Genomic DNA, 22,461 nt, shown 5'->3' with positions numbered 1-22,461 from the left:
CGTAACTTTACCCACCTGGGTCTTTGGGTCCAGGCAACCTTAGGCAATTGCCTATCATTTGTACCTAGTGTGGACAAAAGCTTTGCCGTAGGGACTTTTTTATGAATTAAAGAAGGGAGGGGGTTGGGTCACCCTACCCCAACTTTGGACCTCAATTCAAAAAGTTCCGTAACTTTACCCACCTGGGTCTTTGGGTCCAGGCAACCTTAGGCAATTGCCTATCATTTGTACCTAGTGTGGACAAAAGCTTTGCCGTAGGGACTTTTTTATGAATTAAAGAAGGGAGGGGGTTGGGTCACCCTACCCCAACTTTGGACCTCAATTCAAAAAGTTCCGTAACTTTACCCACCTGGGTCTTTGGGTCCAGGCAACCTTAGGCAATTGCCTATCATTTGTACCTAGTGTGGACAAAAGCTTTGCCGTAGGGACTTTTTTATGAATTAAAGAAGGGAGGGGGTTGGGTCACCCTACCCCAACTTTGGACCTCAATTCAAAAAGTTCCGTAACTTTACCCACCTGGGTCTTTGGGTCCAGGCAACCTTAGGCAATTGCCTATCATTTGTACCTAGTGTGGACAAAAGCTTTGCCGTAGGGACTTTTTTATGAATTAAAGAAGGGAGGGGGTTGGGTCACCCTACCCCAACTTTGGACCTCAATTCAAAAAGTTCCGTAACTTTACCCACCTGGGTCTTTGGGTCCAGGCAACCTTAGGCAATTGCCTATCATTTGTACCTAGTGTGGACAAAAGCTTTGCCGTAGGAACTTTTTTATGAATTAAAGAAGGGAGGGGGTTGGGTCACCCTACCCCAACTTTGGACCTCAATTCAAAAAGTACCGTAACTTTACCCACCTGGGTCTTTGGGTCCAGGCAACCTTAGGCAATTGCCTATCATTTGTACCTAGTGTGGACAAAAGCTTTGCCGTAGGGACTTTTTTATGAATTAAAGAAGGGAGGGGGTTGGGTCACCCTACCCCAACTTTGGACCGTTTCCCCGATTAAAATTCCAATGTTAAAATGAAATAGTTGGTATTGTTGTGATTGCATCCTTTTCTTGTTAATTTAAATCAGTGTAAAGAAATTGTTCTTCTGATTTCGGTTTTTCCATCTGTTTCCCGATTTTTTTTTGAATATGCCTCCTTGAAAAGCTTTGATTTGAAAATTTTGTCTGTTAAAGTAGCTAAAATCTTTATATCCATTAAGATATCGTGTCACGTGTGTCATTGTCACATAAAACACATTTCCTATTGAAATGTAATAAATAAATTGCCAGTTTTCAATCATTCCTAACGAAAACTGTGGATATTTATTAGCTTTTATTTCAACTTATAATTCTAACTGCAAAATTCTGTACTTTACGTTCCAAAATCGGTATTTTGTTTTCTTTTAAAAAGAATATAAGCATGTGGATTTAATTTTATCTTTACACTAGTTAAGTATGGTCTAATTTTTTTATTTATTCACTATTATCATGATTATAAAGACAAACCGTTTCTACTCAAAGGTAATCAAAAAAGGGAGAGGAGAACCTAAAAGGAATTTTGAAAATCCTACAAGAGATGTCCTGTGGTCAAGAACAATTATGTTGTCTTGAATATATAAATAAATAAATAAATAAATAAATACCGGTAAACAGTTTTCTATTAATAGTCTTTTTGAAAATGTATTGCATTTCGTCTTCCTACTGGAAATGATTGTTATCAGATTTCAAAGAACGTTTCATGTTATTGCAAGTCTTCGGTTTTTAGGCAAGATCAGTTTGGCGCGTATTTCTTATTGTTCGCTGGCTTATTGTTCGCTAGCTTGATACACCTTATTGTTCGCTGGCTTATTGTTCGCTAGCTTGAGTCTGGTATATTCTACCTGTTGTATATTTCAGCTGAAAATCTGCTAAAAGAACACGCGACCGTACAGTAGAAATGATGACCGATTTATTAGTTTGTTAGGGTGAGGAAAATGAGTAGTTCAATACTACCCGCTCCACAACGAAACCAAAAAAGAAAAGAAAATATAAAAAAAGTTTTCTCAAAAAATTGCAAACTCCGAACTATCTTCCATTCTTATACAGTAGCCTTACTCTTTCCTTTACTTGAAGGGATATCATGCGCTTAACATCCCAAAATGATCCTAAACAGCAGTTGATCATGATTCCACAGGTCAATAACGGATTTTCATTATTAGTTTAAACATATTTTATTGTTCAAAAATGACAAATGGATTAGACACAAGTTTTTCAACTTAGTAACGTCTTCTCCAAATTTTTCATTATTGAAATATGGCAATCACATTAAATGTTTATTTATCATATTTAAATCTACCGGACTTTATAGTTCACGAAGAGTTATATACCTTGTCTTCTGGGAGAATACCTAAATAATCTGAGATTTTGATCACGCGAGTTGAAACTTCTTGCAGGCTGTCAGCTTTTATACAATGTAAGTACCATTTTGTGAATAGTAAAGGAAATAATATTATCTGTATTTTAAAATGCATACTTAAAAATGCCGGAAACATTTACTTCCTTATTTACAACACGCGGAACTATAAATATTCATATATCGACTAATGCATTTCCTGTAGTCTTATTGAAACAAAAGCAGGAAAAACTTCATTGAATTTGTTTATGTTATTTTGTTCTTTAGTTTTTTTTTCAATTTTAATTTTTTGTTTTTTGTTTTTTTCTGGCTTATTTTGTTCTGTTCTTCTCCGTATGTTAGCGTGTTGTTCGTGTTTGTGTGTGTGTGTGTGCACAAGTTGAACACAACAAATGTGATTGCATTTAGTTTATTATCTGGGATCTGTTAGATGAAATGAATAAAAAAAAAAGAACAATTTGTAAAATTTACTGTTGTGTCAGAAGAAAGAATGTCTTATAGGCAGTTGATGATTCAATTAAAGTCTTTTTGTGTTTGATAAAATCAATAAATCGTTTAAATATAAGTTACAATTAAAGTCGCTAAAAATTATTAGGCGTTCGAAAAAATAATAATTTAAAAACCAACAATATTGTTTTCTTCCATATCTATACAATCAGGTGAAAATCCCCAATATTTAAACATTTATAAATAAAAAAAAATCAAAAGTTAAAAATAAACCAGAGTGCGAAGGCCTAACATATATATTCAGATGTTTGAATGTTGGGAATATAATCGATAAATCGTTTAACTATTAGTTACAATAAAAAGTCGAAAAAAATTAAAAGGTGTTCGAAAAACTAGTGATTTATTGTTTTCTGCCATATCGACACAATCAGGTGAAAATCCCCAATATTTAATCATCTATAAATAGTATAAAAAGTCCAAGGTTAAAAATAAACCAGATGGGTATACTGAGTGCAAAGGCCTAACATCTATAAGTCATAGCATGTATATATACACCTTGAGAGTGTTAGCCCGAATGGATGTATCTAATTTACACCAAGATATTATTGTCAATGCAGAATGATAGTTTTCAATAATTTAGGAGGTCTTTCAGCGATTTGATCATATGTTATTGAAAAGCATGATAAATGAAGGCTAACCAATTTCATTTAACGACATCTTGGTGTAAATACAGATAAGATAACAGTTTTATCAAGTAAAGGAAAACATAATCAGCCATACCTTTTAATGGGAGAAGGGGGGAATCGGCCTTTATTAAAACAACAAACTATTGTTTTAATAACATACTGGAACGAGATTTCTTTTTTGAAACATTTTAACATCGTATTTTTTGTTCCTATTTTCTATGGAATTAAAATCTTTGTTCCGCTTCCATTCTGAATGAAATTACTTCTTTTCAAGTACTTTTAAAATAAAAAAAAAATATTTTAAAAAACTTGATTCCTAAAAGATGAATGGTCGTTGCTTAGGTCTTTAAGTATTGACAAAATTGGGTGACCAACACAATTAGAGATAATAGGTTAAATTAGGATCCAGCAGTCTTACCTGTGTAAACATACATCACAGACATACAACAAAACTGATTAAAAATTTCAAACAAGCAAAAGATAAATCTAAAAAAGACGCCAACAAAAATGTTTTTATAGGTGATAGTAAATTTGACAAAGACGCCAACAAAAAAGTTTTTGTATTTGATAGTACATACAGTATATAGTTTACACTTTCTCGATAAAGTACAACTTAAGTAAAAAATAAGGGTAAACAAAATGTAAACAACACTGTAAAAACTTCTTGCGCCCGAAATGCATCCTACTTGATACGATTGTTTTATATTGCATCATGTGTAATTGACCACATTGTACATTTTGTACTGTTATTTTGATTCAACTTATTTTATTAGAGAATGGGACTCTTTTTTCTGCCATTGAACAACAGCATCAAATATTAGCTTGAAATACACTTTATAATGTAATCTACAGACAATTTTGTTCCTCAATAATATAGCGTTGTGGAACATGTCGCTATGACGTAGTAAATTTGTTTAGTCTTAATCTAGAACAGGATAGTCTGAATAAAACTTGTCGAAATCTAATATGAAAAGAACTTTCACTAAAAATAATTATCCCTTTTTGCAGTTAATTCACCATAAACAAATCGTTTCTTGATAAAATACATAAAAACTGGAATGAAGATATTGAACTTATTTATTGCATTGTCTAGATTGTATAGAAGATTCTTCAAATATGGAGTCTGTCTTCAATTTACTTTTCAATCTTATTTTAACTTTAAAAGTAAGGTAACGAACGTTCCCCGTCATCCCATCTAAATACTACAAGAAAAAGAAATGAGGGATTCATGTCATGTCCTTTAGGAACACTACAAATAATAGTTTGTTTTTTATCAGAAGTGTATACGGTTTGGTTTCTGAAATAGTTGTACATTGTATATAAAGAAATAATTTAGATATCATGAAAATGATGTCAGTAAAGTACATTTTTAGTTCACGATTGTTCACAAGCCTGTATGTTTTGGTGATACAGCTCTTCAAGTGTTTCGGGTCTTATACATCCTTTGCGTCCAAATGTTTGGTTTAAGCGGTCCTGATGAAGGTAAATCTAGAAAAGCACTTCTTAATCATACAATTTAATAGTGTTTTTGTTGATTTTAATAGAAAATATCTGTATCTATCATCTGTGACTATTTCTATTGTTTCATCTTTGACAAAAGTCGCGAAAACGAGACTAAGCCTTCTGTTTCCGGCGGCGATGGCGACGACATAAAAAATTGTTTAAATTTGTGATTACGTTCCACCTGCAAAATATATCTCTGTATTGACAGCTAATATTATTTTCTACAGATTTGATATTTGCATGGAGAAATAAACAACATACAGCATGGTTCCAGATGACAAAAATATTAATACTATAGTTGTTCATACGTATACGTAAGTTGAAATCCATAAACGCACTTGACAAAACCTTAAAGCTTAGAAAAATGTTCTTCATTACAAATTCATAGTGAGACCTTCAACAAGGAACAAGGGCTTATACCTTACAACAAATACTAGACAACATCTAGCACCAGTTTGAGTATTTCTGTAGAAAAAGTAATGTATCAATACTTACATAAAAAAGAATTTTGCCTCTGTATTTTCGATAGGATCTCATGCAACAAGTCATCAGTCGTGCAGAAAAATATATGTTGCAAGACCAAATATGAATACAGAATTCAAATACAGAGACAAAAAAAAAAAGAAAATGTTTAGTTCTGTTCAAAACTGCAAATAAGAGTGTCAATATCAATCTCTACAATTATAAGATGCAATATTATTTCGGAGCAACAGGGTACTAGTAATCACAACATTTGCCAATAGGCCACACTATTCAGACACCCAGAAAAAAATATTTTAAGGCAAATCTTACCTTTTTTGTAGAAATAGCATTACCTGAAAATGTAAAAAAAAAGGTTTTTTTTTAATTCCGATTCATTTTGAAATCTAAATCAAATGGTTAAGTTTGCTTTTATATTTTTAGAAATTCATTACAATCAGAGAATACAAGAACGGACAGAGGTAATCTATTGAATTTAATAATTATACCTTAACTGGGTGGTCCCTAATTGTGGACTGCATTTATTGTTATTGCTGCGACATAAATTTCAAACTTTTTTATGGTAACATATAATGTACTTGCATATAAAAAACTGCTTTTCACTAAATACATTTAATTTTAAATATATAATGGACATTTTGTAGGTTTATCATCTAGTAATGAATAAAAAATTATTCTTCTTCGAAAATATATTCTACTGCTATGGGTAACTGTTTGAATACTCCTGAACAAAATTTTGGACGAAGAAATCTATCATAATCAAATTCATATCAGACAGTATTACTGATTTTTAAAATAAGATTTTACCATTATACTTTCAATACTGCTCTTGATATTAAATTTACTGTCTACACTGAATATAAAAAAAACTGAGACAGAGAGAGTATATACAAAGCTATCATAATTAATTATGCGTTCAACATATAATTCAATTTTTCAAAGAAGAAATCATATTATTCTAAACTGAGTATAGAAGAAAATACCGAGGAGGCTATCAAAAACTGTAAGTCGATGAAAAACGAAGAGAGGACAAACAAGACCACAAAGCACGACACAGAAAAATAAATATCGAAAAACACGAATAACCGGACTTGGATGCTCTGGTAGGAACGGTTTACCCTTTTAGGGCTTTCGAGTTAACTTATAGTTTTTGATTGTCCCTTTTCCAGCTTTTCCATTTTTGATGCTTTTTTTTAATCAAGTTAAATTATTAATCATTATTATAAGTATTATAATTCAGGCAAAGTTTTGTATGCATTTTTATCAAAATTTAGATTCCAAGTCGAAAGATGACGTAGAAATATCTGGAAATGAAGACAGCGATTTCGTATCATCCATCGATGAAGACAGCAGTAATGAAGTTTTAAACATCACCGAAGGTTCGAATCATTACTGTCTTGATGCAATAAGATTGATATGCACTGTTTAATAGTTAATATATCTTACTTATATCATTTCATATTAATGTGTGCATCTGCCTCATACATAGCTCTGATTCCTTGGCCGAGTTGGCCTACTTTTTGATCTTTTTTATTTTATTAGTTCTTCATCGTTTGTTATAGGGTTTTGACTTTCAAATATTTTGGCCCCGATCATCACTGAAGAGACACTAATTGTTGAAATGCGCATCTAGAAATAAATTACTCCACCGAAAGATATGTTTTTTAAAGTAAATTATGTGTGTTTCTCTGTGATATTTCACTAGTCTGAATGTTGAACGTCCAGTGGAAAATGTTAAATACATATCAGGACAAAAAGAGGTAAATTGTTATATGAAAATACAAACTGCTTTGCATTCTTGACCTGCACACGGTGCCAAATTTTTTCAATATTCCGAAGGAAGACATTTCACCCTATAACCGGACACAGTATTCTGACACCGAGCCAACCAATTTTTGCATAACTCTCATGCCGCGATCTTAGCTGAAAAGCTACCAGTTTGCAAAATTTTTCATTGACCCGGCCGGGGTCGAACCCACAATCAACTAAATATACCTTAAACATCCTGATAACACTTAAATCAAGTAGAATAATGTGAGAAAATCCATTCTAATAGGAGAGTCATTCAACGTTGGACTTTTATGAGCTTGAAGACAGTTTTCTCCTCCTGTCTTACATATTCCTCCAGAATATAAAAGATGAGAATGAGACTCTTCAACTAATGAAGATAGATAGAGATACTGTTAATGATTTTCGGTACAAAAATCAAGTTTTAGTTCACCAACCCTTTTCATTTTGGATTCATTCCTTCTAAATAACTAATATGACAGTTGTTTTTCATTCGGTCTGTTGGTTAATGTTGTCGAGCGTTTTATTTTGTCGGGTTTTGTAGATTTTCCCTTTTTGTGTTTACATCGGAGTTCGGTATATTTGTTAATACTTTTGTTCTTATCCCTATTGTTATAAAGGAATGACTTTGTTTCATGTTGTTTTCTTTTGTTTTTAGATTCCCAATCGAAGGAATACCACGAAATAAATGGACAAGAAAACAATTGTGACAGTGATTTTATATCGTTCCTCGTAGAAACCAATGATTTTTTGAACAACAGCAAAGGTACAAACCATAAAAGTCTTTTTGCGATAAGATTAAGTTACTCATTATGATCATTTTGCCATATAGTTTATTTGATATGTCGATATGTTTTATTTTTTAGTTCAACATTCCACTTGTTAGTTAAAACAATGTGTTATAGTTGCGATTTTTGGACATAACCCATACATACTCTTCAATTTGACTGTTAAAATTGTGACTCTTCGACAATTGTACATCTGGCCAAATACATGCAAGGGATTGTTCATTTCCTCATGTATATTTACGTCATTTAATTTTCATGCTTTTGATGTAACCGAGTTAAACAGCTACACGTAAAGGTCCCTTTTCCACTTTTAAAAACGCGTCAACTACTGTCTATGTTAACTTAATGTTTTGTATATTTTCATATTTGATGTTCAAGTAAGATGATTCGTATTGTCTATTAAATGTATTCATCACCCGTCTAATCGGCAATAATTTGACATTGATATATGGAATATTCAACGTGTATATTGTTGCAAACAAAATTTGCCGTCTAGCTGTCTTTTTGTTATTTTCGTGGGATGTGTTTATATCATCTCCGGCTTAATATGTAAGTTGTAAATGTCAAAGGCTTAGACCATATCATGCATGGTATCTAAAGGTCCAGTTATTTGATTCTTACACAAACATTCGGTATATTTACTTATTATATTATACTTTTTAAAAAGTTAACCAAAAACACGTTTACTAGGTCACAGTGGAAATTCAGATGTTGATGGAATGCTAAATGGTTCTGATTTTGACAAAAACATCCTGCGTCCAAATGGTTATGGCAAAAACTTAACGAAAAGAAATGGCTATGGTAACATTCACGACAGTCGCGGAAGACCCGATGGTTGTGAGGCCAAACAGCGAAAATCAAGGGGCATAATACATGAAGCTATAGGTGTTTCTGACATAAACGTTGGAAAGGCAAATTGTCTTTACGAAACCTGGTTAAAAAGAGATTGTTTTTACGAAACCCAAGATACAGCAGTTGGATTTGAGATAAAAAATATTAACGAAAATGCATTTGACGGTAGCAGTAACCGAGAAGATCCAGATGGCTGCGAGGAAGACACAAGAACTGACATTATCCATGACAAGAAACAAAATTGTAGCATATTTTGGGAAATGCAGATGATTTCACGAAAATCATTCGACATGCAGCTTTTCCTTTGGAAGACAGATACTATAACATTGGTTTGGATAATCGTGAAAATAGGGATGGTTATAACAGCTACAATAATGTCTATCGTAAAATTGGGGATTGTTGTAACAGCTACAATAGTGTTTATCGTAAAATTGGAAATGGTTGAGATGAATCTGGTCAATGAAGTGGATACCTGCACGAACGCAAGCCAACAAGGACAATTTTTATTTGTTTCAGGTAAAAGGTTTTTAATTAAGAATAAATATACCCACAGTTGAACAATGATTAGAGAATTGTAAAGAATGATGCAATTTAAAAACATTTACACACAAAAATTACGCTAAAGGATAAAAACAAAGTGATCAGACACATTTCCTTTTTCCTTGAAATTTTATTCCTTTTTTGTATACATTAAGTAGTTAAATTTTTGCCTTTATTATTGTAATTGATATACTACTTGACAAACTATCTTTAAAATTAATATTTGCATGCATTTACAAAATATGTAAAAATAAAATATATATCAATAACCCAATAAAGTTACAAAGTTCAGGAGAAAATGCGCTTCAATTCTGTTAATGCTACATACACACTAAGTTTACATATTATAATAAGGTTAAGATTCCTTGACATCTATGGAACAACTGTTTACTGACATTGTATATTGACAAAATATGCTGATGATTACCATACTTGGTTTGTTTTAATTATTCAGATATTGAGAACCCCAAAGAAGACCATATACATAGAAAGGTGAATTATGCAATTCTTTCCAAGGAGAGCAAAGATTATATTGAATATAAAAAGGAAGATGACGAAATGCAAGAAAAAGAACAAGGTCTCGTTATTATTGATATTGATGATAAAGAATTAGTTGTTGAGGTCCAAAAAGGAAAATATAATATTGAGAGTAAACATGCATCTGATAACAGTCAACAAAATGAAGATGGTATAAACAGTAGAAAATCAGTTGTTGGAGGCCAATGTATAGACGGTAACTCTGATGGTAAAAGGGTAATTGGTAAAATGCAAAGAAAGGTTGGTGATATGGTTGGTGCAAAAGTATGGTTAGAAAATTCGTTGAAAGAAAATGAAATTGTTGGTGAAAAGGCAGTTGGTGATATATTAGAAACAGAAGACTATTTCAATGATGAAATGGCAGTTGTTGACATCCGAGGAAAAACCAATGAACTTGTTTGTCAAAGGGTCGATGAAATTCTGGGTAAATCCGATGATTTTAATGGCGAAAGGCTAGCTGCTAAGGTAAAAGAAGAATATATTAACATTGGTGGTGAAAATACAGAGGAAGAAGATGAACTTGAAGCTAAGACGCCTCTTAAAGAAATCCAAGGAAAACATGTTGATATTGGCGATTATAAGGCAGATGATAAAATATTAAGAAATGATGATCACATAGATAGAAAAAAGGTATCATGTGAATCTGTAGAAAAGAATGAAGAGACAGCTGGTAAAAGCCAACGACATAATAATGATTTTGATGGTGAAAATGTAGGTATTGAAATCGCAGAAAAAAATGATGATACTAACTGTAAAAAGGCAGTTGGTGAAATCCTAGAAACAGGTGATGATGTTGATGGTGAAGAAACAGCATGTTGGAACTCAGAAAAAAACGAAAAATGTGGTGATGTTGGGGGTTCAAACGATATGAATAAAATGCAAGAGGAAGAAAAAAAAGAAGAGATAATTCCAAGGCGACAAAAAGAAAATATCAATGATAAAAGACCAGTTGGTGGCAATATAAAGGATATCGATCATACAAAAGCAGTGAATGAAATGGGAATCGAAGATAATTTAAAAGACACCAAATTATTTGATGATCAAGACGACAAAGGAGATAATGGTAGTACCACAAACGCAGTTGTCGAAATTCAAGAAGCAACGTCTAACAACATAAATGAAATTGTTGAAATAAAAGCTATCCGAGATAGTTTAGATAATACGAAATCAACAGTAATTAAGAAGTTCAAAAAGGACATCCCTACTACTGACAAAAACATTAAAATGCCTTCACTGATCAGCATTTGTCCAAATGGTGAGCTTTAAAATATTGACAAGTCTTTTTATATATGAATAGCTCTGAATTTGTAACCGTATATATACTTTCTTTCAATTATAATTTTTATATCAGACAATTCTATAGGAATAAAAATTTATGTATTGTACTTTTTAAATAGTTGAAACGCAAAATGTTCAATGTTAATGTGTAATTTTTTAAGATATCAGATATATCAGCAACAGCCTTTTGTCTGCAAAAATAGATATTTGAAAAGATAAAACCTTCACAAGATGTAAAAAGCAGTATAAAAAGGTAACTGTAATAACTTATTTATTTTTATCTATTTTTAGGCAACAATTTCCATCAAGTTGAACGATCCCGTTCGAAAACCGTACATACCCCAAGGTAATATTATATTTAGGACGAAATATTCGACAATGAACTAAAACATTTCATTTCCGAAAAATTAAGCAAATCAAATTTAATCATATCATAGCTTATTGAATAGTAACACAAAAGGTATTGAATTCGATGTAATTTCTTTCAAGATTTAAGTGGAATAAGAGATAAAGAAAACCAAAAACATAAAAACCTCTATCTTGATAAGGCAGATTTGATTTTTGATTTTATATTCCAGGGATAGGAACCATTTCGAAAAAGTTATTTTATTGCTTGTAATATATGGAATACCTTTGGCAGGAGGAGCAAGTAATGAACTTTCAACTAAAGGTAATGCTCATTTGGATTCATCATTGTCGAATTAAACATTTCAGTTATGTTGAGCACGAATATATTGACAAGAAGCTTGCAATTACTAAATATTAATTTTGATTGAAGTAATGAACTGACATAAATGAACGCCCACAAAGAAGAACGAGAAAAATAAATAAAACAAAAAGAATTTGATTGTATATTGCTGACATTTGTTTGATATAATGTCAATTTAAAAAATAGGATAAAAGCATATTATTTCGAGGTCTTCTAAAACTACAAGTTTCTTAAATATTTCGAGTGTCACTCGTGGATCTAGAACCATTGATTTGCCAAAGCACCCTAGTTCTTGCAAGTTTTGGTTGTTAAGTTTTTTTGCTTAAATTTTAGTTTCTGTGCAGTATTTTACAGAAGTTTGGTTATAAAATTGAGAATGGAAATGGGAATATGTCAAAGAGACAACAACCCGACCAAAGAGCAGACAACAGCCGAAGGCCACCAATGGATCTTCAATGCAGCGAGAAAATCCCGCACCCGGAGGTGGTCCTCAGCTGGCCCCTAAATAAAATTGTGTGCTAGTTCAGTGAAAATGGACGTCACACTAAACTCCAAAACAAATAAATGAACTAAAATTAAAAAACATACAAGACTAACAAAGGCCAGAGGCTCCTGACTTGGGACAGGCGCAAAAATGCTTAGTCTTCATTTTAAAGAAACAAAAAGGTAATTGTGCATCAGAATTATCCACTGGTCATTTGCCATCAAAGATAAATAAATACTTGCACACTTCTTGAACTTCTCTTAAAATAATAACAATATTTTTTGTAGTAACTTGGAGTCTGCAGACACATCCAGCAGTATTCGGGAGTAATGCTACTCTCTGTTGTATTATTCAAAATCCAGATATTAGTCACATGGCATGGGTAAGAGATCCAAATGCAATGATAGTGGCAACGGGAAATAGCCCATCGAATCCAATGAAATATTCGGCATCGGTAGAACCAAGAGGAAACATTACGTACTATAGGCTGACAATTATCAATGTTGATATGACAGATGTTAACATCAACTATAAATGTGAATCGGGGTTTATCTTCCTTGAAAAGAAGTTAGAACTGAAAGAAGAAAGTTTTGTTAGTAAGTCAACTTCTTTATTTCTTTATGTATTTGCAGTACAAGTATGAAGACTAGAAGAAAATATGAACGACATAATTCACATTGATGAATACTTTATTTACTTTTTCTAGTTGCCCTTTGTGAATTTTAGAATTCCAGTGGTCACATTTGAACGAATCGTACACTTCGAGTTGACATTTTTTTCAACCTTGGACTGGTTCTGAATGTTCAGAAAGATAATCATAGACTTTTCATCTGCCTCGAACTGTGTTGTTGTATTAATGTAATGCTCAAGAAAACTGTGCAGGGCTTGGGTTTTAACATTTTTGTAATACATCTTTCTCTTACTGAAAAAAACTAACCGATTCCTGTCCTTAGTTAACCAATTTTGATCTGAAACGGTCAATTTGATCTGAACAGCTCTTAAAAGTGTAAATCATCACTTATGAAGTTTTTCAGTAAATTTTCAGACTGGTCCACTGTAACAAATTCAGTTTTGTTCAGACAATTTGCTTGTAGTCAATTTAGATCTGTTCAGACTGTTGTTATTTGTTTTTTACCTGCCCACATCAACATCATACTGAATTGTCTGAAAAGCTACTGAACAGTATTGAATTTACTGCAAAAGAATTGTTTGAATAGTACAGAATTTATAGTATTGAACGAAAGACTAAACATGGCTGAATAATTATTTGTTCTGACTTTTCAGATGATGTTAATATCAAAATGACTTTTTAAGACTAAAATTCATTTGCTAGTGAGTTTGTTGTTCAAACACTTGTATATCTGCGGAATAAGTATACCCAGATACCACCCATAAACACTTGTATATGCATTGTCGAAATCTCTTGTGGACATATCGCTATAGTGATTGCATTATATGGTAATTTAAAGGCAAAGAATACATATCATACATTATTTCTTTTCAGTGAAACCTTCAAGCAAAGAAACTGCTATAAATATTACAAGAGAAAATGGAATGATCACAGTTTTATTAGGAATACGAAATCTGTACCCCAGACCAGATTGTTTTTTCTCATCAAAGGTAAACAATTATTTTCTTATTACACGATTTATAAAAAAAAATAATACTATCGTTAACAATAAAAAAGATTTCATAAAATAAGAAAGATTTAACACAACAGGAACAACAATATCAAATATATAAAACTAATATTTCTAATAACTACACATTAACATCATAGTATCAATCAATATGAATGGTAAACACATTGTAAAATTTTCACTTTATTTCTCTCCTGAACAAAAGCGTTTATCAATATGACGGGATCGGATAAGCTTTTAATCAATTTTGATTAGTGACAAAATAACAGAGAAATCAATGAACGAATAATTTGCAAGGTGTAATCTTGTAGGAAATTCATATCTTTTAAATAATGAAAAATTCAACATAAATTAAGGTTTGGTATTTTGTCCTTTTGTGAGCTCTGGGGATCAGAAAAAGATAGTAAACTGTACTAGGGAGAGCTAATTAGTACAACATACATTCACGAAGGCTAGGGTACTTAAGTATAAGTTGTCCTCGAAAGACCAGTGTATGCGTTACAAATATTGTAATCGTTACTAATATTCATGTAATTGGGCTATTTCTATATCTCGGGACTAGTCAAAATTTCATCTTTAGAATATTTTGTATCTAAGGGTCTGGCGTGTTATGTCTTGTAATACTACGGCAAAATCATATTCCGAAAAGATACGATCTAAATTGTATAAATTAAAAAAAAGGTCAAGCTGGCTGACAAGTTTCGGGGTATTATTTTCCTGACGACATCATCACACGCTTGAAATTTCTTTGACAAAGAAAGTGACAATTTAGACACTTACCCAGGAGACTGCATGCAGAGTTTACTACCTCAGAAGATTGTGTTTTGTCTATAAATAGCGTTTTTCAGACGAATAATAGTAATAATAATAAAGGTAACACAATGTCATGTTTTTCAACTTGAATTGTTGGATATGAACAAACCAGGATGTCATTGTTTAGCAGTCAATGATGATGCATATGATTATTCATCGTAATTTGTAATTGATAGGATTGAAGGACAAATATTGACAGACTTTGTATTATTCAAATGAAGTTCATTGTTCTTTTAAGAATTTTAAATGAAAAAGGTTAAGATATGGATCAGAGGGTACATTTTATGGTGTCGCTTCTGATCGGTGTATCTTATTCATATCAAATGTTTAGTCTGCTGAATAAGACCTTCAAGCATCGTTTAAGATAGAAACCCTGTAATGAAAGCGTTGATATTTCTTACTTATTATAATAAGTTTATTTATTAATTAATTATAATAAGTATTATTTTTTCATGTTTTCTTACTGAATAATATGTTTAATCATGGGAACTATGGGTGTAAATCCAATATATCGAATAATTAATACATTCGCTTAAATCTACTAAGTCGAAACTCAAAGTAAATGAAATGGTACTTGCACAGTTATAATATCATTTTTCTTATTTTCTTTATAGAAGGAGAAAATTAATGGTAACGTTTCTTTAGAAGAAAAAGGGAAACTTTTCAACGTAAAAATGACTTTCAGTATAAGCGAAGATATGTGCGAAAAAAACATCAGCGCGTATTGTGCTTTAGGACAGGAAACAGTATCCATTGACTTACCTTCATCTAATAATAGTAAGTAATGTCAGTAATTTGATTATATAAAAAGAGCTTAAAGTAGATTTGTAGGAAATTTTACTCTAAGAAGGTTAACATTTTAAGCAATTTTTGTTATGACTGTTTGGTTGTTAGTTGATCAAAACGTGTTTTGATTGTTTCCTGCTCAAAACTTTTCAAAATTCCATAATGTCATAAAATTCCCAGTCAGTTCACTTATTTTAAACTAAGACGGCATGGGTGAAATGTAACAACACAGAAAGAATAAAATGAATCGAGTAAATTTCATATAAACATCAAATAAAGCCTGAGTATTGTCCCGCAATCAGCAGATAAGTCGAGTCTTAAACTTATCTTCGGAGATTGTGGTAAGATAGTATCTTTTTATATAATTGACTTCGTTATTTTGACAAATTAAGTATTCAGATGTTATATGTACTCTGTTAAACACTAAAATTCGTGATTAAGATATTACCACGAAATACAGGCAGATCAAAACCTGACTATTAATTACAATGAATTCACAGTATACTGTACAAAATTGCCACGTTCTTTATATATAGCAATGATATTTCATGTCAGCTTGTGATATCATCGAGAGCGAACCGTCCACCAGCAGTGGCATCAAATCAGTGGTTGACCAAACGTTTGAACAGCAAAATATATAAAAATATTTGAGAGCATCAAATCCAATAAAAAGCTTAAAACAGAAAACTAAAGTATACTTTGACTGCGGAAGCTGTTTTGCATGTTAATCATCCCTTCGAAAATTTTACGGACGCCATCACGACGTATACGCCAACATGACGTATGTGTTCCAATTGTCTTAACCATAATCAAGTCCTCTTTTCATCGAATGTGACCTACCAAAATTAGACTAATCACTGCGTTTGTACTTGCATTAGCAACACGACGGGTGACACATGTGCAGCAGGATATGCTTACCTTTCCTGGGCACATGAATCCACCCCAGGTTTTTGGTGGGGTTCGTGTTGCTCAGTCTTAAGTTTTCTATGTTGTGTGTTGTAAACTGTTTGTCTTTGATCGTTTTTCATTTTTTGACATGGCATTCAGTATGTGTTCGACTTATTAGTTTGACTACCCCTTTAGTGTCTTTTGCCTTTCTCTTCTAGTATCCTCTGAACTGATAGACACCAAATCGTATCTGGCCTTTTGATAGTAAGATAATACATTACGTCAATTTGTTTTGCAGAACACACACACACACACACATTTGTTTCTTTAAAATTGATAAAGATAATAATCCTATTCAACTATGATGAACTTTTTTTATATAGATCTACAACTGATCGAATTCAAAAGTGGGAGGTTTAGATCTCGGGCAACAAGGTTAATAAGACACTTGTCTTTTCTTGAAGACCGAATTTTGAACTTCTAAGTGGCATTATTTTCATTTTGTTTGGTTGTTGCCTCATAGAGGTATATCCTTTCATTCAAATATTTATTAACATAATGGTTATATTTCAAATATAAATGTACTTTTCTGTCAGTGCTTTATTTACAACAAACCATATATTGGGTTATTTTTGCGTCAGATTTGGTTCGCAGTTTGGGCCATATATTGGACAGTCAATTCTTCGATGTGTTTATTATATTTAGGCACACTAACTAATTATAAGATGTACGGCATCCTGAGCACATAAGTCCCTTCAAAAATGTGGAGAAGATCCAAGATTGTAAATTTTGAAGTTTACAACTAAATTGTTTTTTTTTTTTCCTGCTTAAATAAGAATATATTCCGAGCTCAAGAATACAGTATTTGTTTTTTTTTTGTTTTTTGTTTTTTGTTTTCTGTTTTTTTTTAAAGAATACAAACTGCATTTTATCAAAATGTTTCTCCGTCCGAATATTACTCATTTTCTTTATTAAACAAACAGCTGCATAAAGATATTTAAAGCACATTTTAGAGATAGCATGTACTAGTTTTATAATTTATTATGTATGAAAAACAAATGAAACAGGTCAAAAGTTTTAAAAGTTTCCATACAGTAATTGTAATAATCTTTCGGTCTCTCTCATAGTATTTTCTGTACTCACCCTTATATTGACATTTCTATACAGATGGGGTAAAGGTTTGTGTGAATATTGTTCTGTAGTCTTTGAAAATTTGATTTAATATTTAAAGAAATTCTACAATATGTTTTAGGTTGGACCCACCGATGCCTTAAAGATAGACATGGAGATAATTCCGTCTTAATAGTTACTGTGATAATCAGTATAACGCTGGTATTTATTGTATTACTCATAGGTAAGTATAACTGCCACATTAGCTTACAAGTTTTCCAAAAGGCTCAGTCTTGTATATAACGTATCACTCTTATGTTTTAATAAAATTACATGTAACAAAAAAGTATGATTTATATATCATAATTTCAATTCTATTTTTCTCAGAATTATATTAAAATAGTTACCTAATATTAAAATGCAGAGGCAAGAATTTAATATTTGAACATGGTATATCTTCTGATCATATTTCACCTTTGTGCATTTAAATAAAAATAAATACGAGTAAACGTCAATGAGACAGCAACGCAGTCAAAAGATAAGGGTGACATATGCTTACTGCCTCTGACAATATGAACCTATGAATTAAGATATGTATACAATATTTTAGAAGTTTATAGTACACGTCAGTTTACCTTATATAAGGCACTAATGATTTTTTTTTTATTAATTTTAGGTTTGTTGTTAAAGAAATATTTTGCCAGAAACTGCAGCTATGCTTTTAAACTGGTTTTAAAATCCGAACAACCAGTGTTTGTACATGTATAAACGATAATTAAAAATAAATGGAATTTTGTATTGTCTTTTTGAACTGGTTCAAAATTTTAAAAATGCATCAATGCTCAAGAGCTATCTACCGAGACAGAGTCAAAGGAATCAAATTACGCTATGTACATGTTTACATAATTTTAATCGAAGCACAAATGTAACGTTTATTTTGATATAGGTGTCGATTCTTGTCTCAAAACATACCAAGGGAGCAAAGCATATATGGTTGTGGTGCATGCTCCAAAACTAAGATTGTAAGTTTAAAAAAAAATCGTTAAGATAATGTTAATCCAGTATTTACTTACAAAGGTAAAAGTTATTAATATTGTAGTTTCTTTACATATCTAGATATTGTATTTATGTCATATGGTTCTTTCTGCTTTTATAGGAAGAAAGTTAGAAATGCTTTGTATAGCATATTTAAGTTAAGTAGAAAGTTGAATATACCTGCTGTATTGTACAACATGCATGTAAAGCATTTTTTTCCTTTTTAAATGGAATTCTTGGATTGCAATGGGGTTTTTTTTCTTCTGAATACTGGCTATAACATACATCGTAGTGTATCTGTATCTAAAAATGTAGGCTTGTCTTTTATGTTTAAAACCAAAATCTAATTAGGTTTGTCTAGTATGTTTAAACAAAGATTGTGTGATCAGTTTAAGCAGACATAATATTGAAATGTATTAAATACTGCTTAAAGTCTTAATTATCGAATATCTAAATATTCTCATAAGTTTGAAGAATATTTTGGTGAACTTTCTTATGACTCTGAAAAGTTTTTTTTTTAAATTAAAGATTCCTCATCCATAGATTGAAAATTGAGGAAGGTCGGTTTTGGGAATAGTTCGTCACAATCGCATTTGTGATATATGTAATATGAATAGTATTGTGATGAATACTATTATTTGTATCTCTATTTTATGATTTAATAAAAGTGTTTATACAATAAAACCAATTATTGTTCTGATGAACCATTATTGTCTTACAAGTTTATTGTTTAGTTTGTTTATTATGTTATAATAATTACATTGTAATTAATCTGACCTTCAAAGGAAACATTGATTGGTTAATTAAATTATCATCTGTATCTGTTTAAAAGCACTTTTGTTTTGAAAATGAAAGATACAATTTTTTTAGTCTTACCTTTTTTAAGAAAACAAACACTGTACAATTTTATGTTAATTGGGATGTAAAAGATAGTAAAATTATCTTATCTGTTGTAAATTTAGAAGTATATGTATATATATCAGCAATTACTGATTTAATATCCAATTTTTATGCTATATTTTTTACAGGAAATGGTTATAGCCTCTATACTTTTACACATTATAAAATCGTATACAATTATGTCACAGTGTCTACATATATATCATGTATATAGTGTTGGTTAATTATATATGCAAAAGTAGTATGTGTATATACTAATTATTTCTTATAAATAATGTAATTTTTATGACTATAAAAGTTCAAGCTTAGAATCTATTTGTATAGGTTATAAACTTTATGTAATGGTTATATTTTATTTGATATATATGACATATCTAATAAATCTTCAATCTTCAAGTTTTAAACCTTTTTATATATAGGCTAATTGCAATTATTTTTAACTTAAAGGAATCCGAATAAAAGTCAGGGGTGAACGTCGGTAATCCTGAAGGGTAAGACGTTCAAGCTCTACTATGGACAACGTCGTGTTACTCATTGCAAGTATGAGTCAATGATAAGTCGCATTCAATAACGTCAACTTTCACAATTACATCACTCATCCATTCACCTCAGTCATTACAGCCGAACAGACGTGCGCATACCTTCCTAATACAGCGACATGGTTAGCGGACTGCCTTCTAATCTACTTGGCCCTGAAAATAGCCGTTGTGAGGTGCAGTTAACCGACTCAAAATAGTAAAGAAACCAAATACAACTTACGTAAAACCAAAATGGCCGCCTCCTGCCTGACCAACTTTTGACAATAGCAACATCGTATTAAAAGCTCACCAAAAGCCCCCAAGGACACCGAGCTGATTGTGCGCTGGCTGTAAAGCCAGTCAAAGACGTAAAATCAACAATAATATCACAATCGAGATGATAAAGTGACAAGTGGATTATATCTGCAGTCATCTGAGACAGATATATTCCATAACAGTCAACCAAATCATGGTGGACTCCTTACATTTTATAATACGGAGGTACTTTTGATAAAATAAAATATTTCAAAAACATAAGTATTCTGTATTTTGTTAATTCTTTTTGATGCATAAGCTGTCAAGCAGGATATAATGTTACTATTGCATCAATAGTTTTTGAACAATAATCAGGACCTTTTCCATGCTACATGCATCAGCATTTGGAATATGAAGGCAAGTAAGAGTGTTAATAAAGTTTACCAATAAAATTTGTGTGCTACATTTTTATATCAAAGTCTGTACATTCAAAGTAACATGTTGATTTTTTAGTACCGGTAAAATGTATTACAGTTTACATTCGATAGGTTTTGTCTTTTCACCACACCAATTAGCTTAAATGTTTCTTCAAATTGCAGTACATCTCTTCAAAATAATATTTTTTTTGCATATTTGTAACCTTTGCAAGTGAAAGGTTTCTAGCATAAAGGAAAAGCAGAAAATAAAAATTCATTTACCACCGAATTCAAGTGATTTATCATTTGTTAATTGTGAAGTTTGAACTATACATATCACCAATTTATAAGGAACACTTGTTTTTGGAAGAAATATGACTTGGATATGAAAACTATTATTAAGACAGTTTAAATGTTGGTACTGCTGGGGTGTTGGTAAATACGAATGGAAAGGTCACATTGTAAAATTTTCTGCCATCTCTTTTGCTTCAACCGACAAGAACTGTTGTGTTTTTTTTTTCTCAATCAATTTTAGATATTTTATTGCACTAATAGTTGTTAACAATGCCCCTAAGTGCTATACAGTAACACTAAGGTTCCACCCTGTCTTGTTAATTACTAATAAAACGAGGAGATTTCATAAGCAAACTTCCTATATTCATATATTATGAGTAAGTTGCAATTCACAGAGTAATTCTACATACATGTATACATGTTTGTTAGCACATGATAGATATTAAGAAAACGGATCGTTGGCCGTCTTTTGTTTAAATTCTAATCTCAGGTTTTAAAACAAGCATTGTTTATAATTGTTTGCGATGAAAGGTCAGTTTTATTGAATTTATCACCATTTCTTCAGTACTGTGGTTCTAAAGATGTAAGTCAAAACATCAGGAAGATCTAACTATATGTGATCCCCTCTTTTTAAATGCAATGTTCAATCTTTGAATAATTCAGTAAGCGGAACTTGAAGCTAAAGTATAACACCAGCTTCTATTCATTCTTCATTTGTAGTCCTTATTGTATATTATGCTGGCTTAAACGAATAATGGAATAACTAGGGAAGAGCACCACAAAACGTATCAACTATGTTGTCCACCAAGTATTGAAGCATCCTGGCGAAATTGGTTATAGAGACCTGCTAATTAAAGTAAAGAATTGTTGTTAAACAATGAACAATTTGTCCATTAATGAAACAAAATAGTTGTAGCAATGTTGACCCTTTATTTCAATGGAACAAGATTAGAAATAAAAGAGAGGCGAAGAATACAAAAGGGACATTCAAACTCGAAAATAAACTGACAACGCCATGGCTAAAAAAAGAAAAAGACAAACAGACAAACAACAGTACACAAAACAACATAGAAAACCAAAGACTAAGCAACACGAACCCCACCAAAAACTGGGGGTGATTTCAGGTGCTCCGGAAGGGTAAGCTGATCCTGCTCCACATGTGACTCCCGTCGTGTTGCTCGTGTAAGTACAAACCCGGTGATATGTCTAATTCGGTAGGTCACATTCGGGGGAAGGGGACGAGATTATAGATACCACAACTGGAACATATCCGTCGTCATCTGTGAAACAGATATTCCACAACGGTCAACTCGTGATTGCGTCCGAAAAATTTACGAAGGG

General features: G+C 31.8%; 1 protein-coding gene across 1 annotated transcript; it reads left to right on the top strand.

Moving 5' to 3' along the window:
* Positions 1 to 2,358: 2,358 nt before the first annotated feature.
* LOC127737633 (uncharacterized) lies at positions 2,359 to 20,692 on the top strand. The gene is made up of 14 exons (XM_052248487.1): positions 2,359 to 2,433; positions 5,237 to 5,323; positions 5,913 to 5,950; positions 6,764 to 6,868; positions 7,936 to 8,043; positions 8,756 to 9,433; positions 9,912 to 11,249; positions 11,564 to 11,618; positions 11,851 to 11,942; positions 12,753 to 13,061; positions 13,970 to 14,085; positions 15,533 to 15,695; positions 17,845 to 17,946; positions 18,379 to 20,692. The coding sequence occupies exons 2-14, from the start codon at positions 5,274 to 5,276 to the stop codon at positions 18,468 to 18,470; spliced, it is 3,246 nt and encodes a 1,081-aa protein (XP_052104447.1). The 5' UTR covers positions 2,359 to 2,433; positions 5,237 to 5,273; the 3' UTR covers positions 18,471 to 20,692.
* Positions 20,693 to 22,461: the final 1,769 nt, after the last annotated feature.

Source organism: Mytilus californianus, unplaced genomic scaffold, assembly GCF_021869535.1.
Source record: "Mytilus californianus isolate M0D057914Y unplaced genomic scaffold, xbMytCali1.0.p SCAF_4, whole genome shotgun sequence".
Classification (NCBI taxonomy): domain Eukaryota; kingdom Metazoa; phylum Mollusca; class Bivalvia; order Mytilida; family Mytilidae; genus Mytilus; species Mytilus californianus.
The sequence above is the reverse complement of the archived record's forward strand: the minus strand, read 5'-3'. Positions and strand labels throughout refer to the sequence as shown.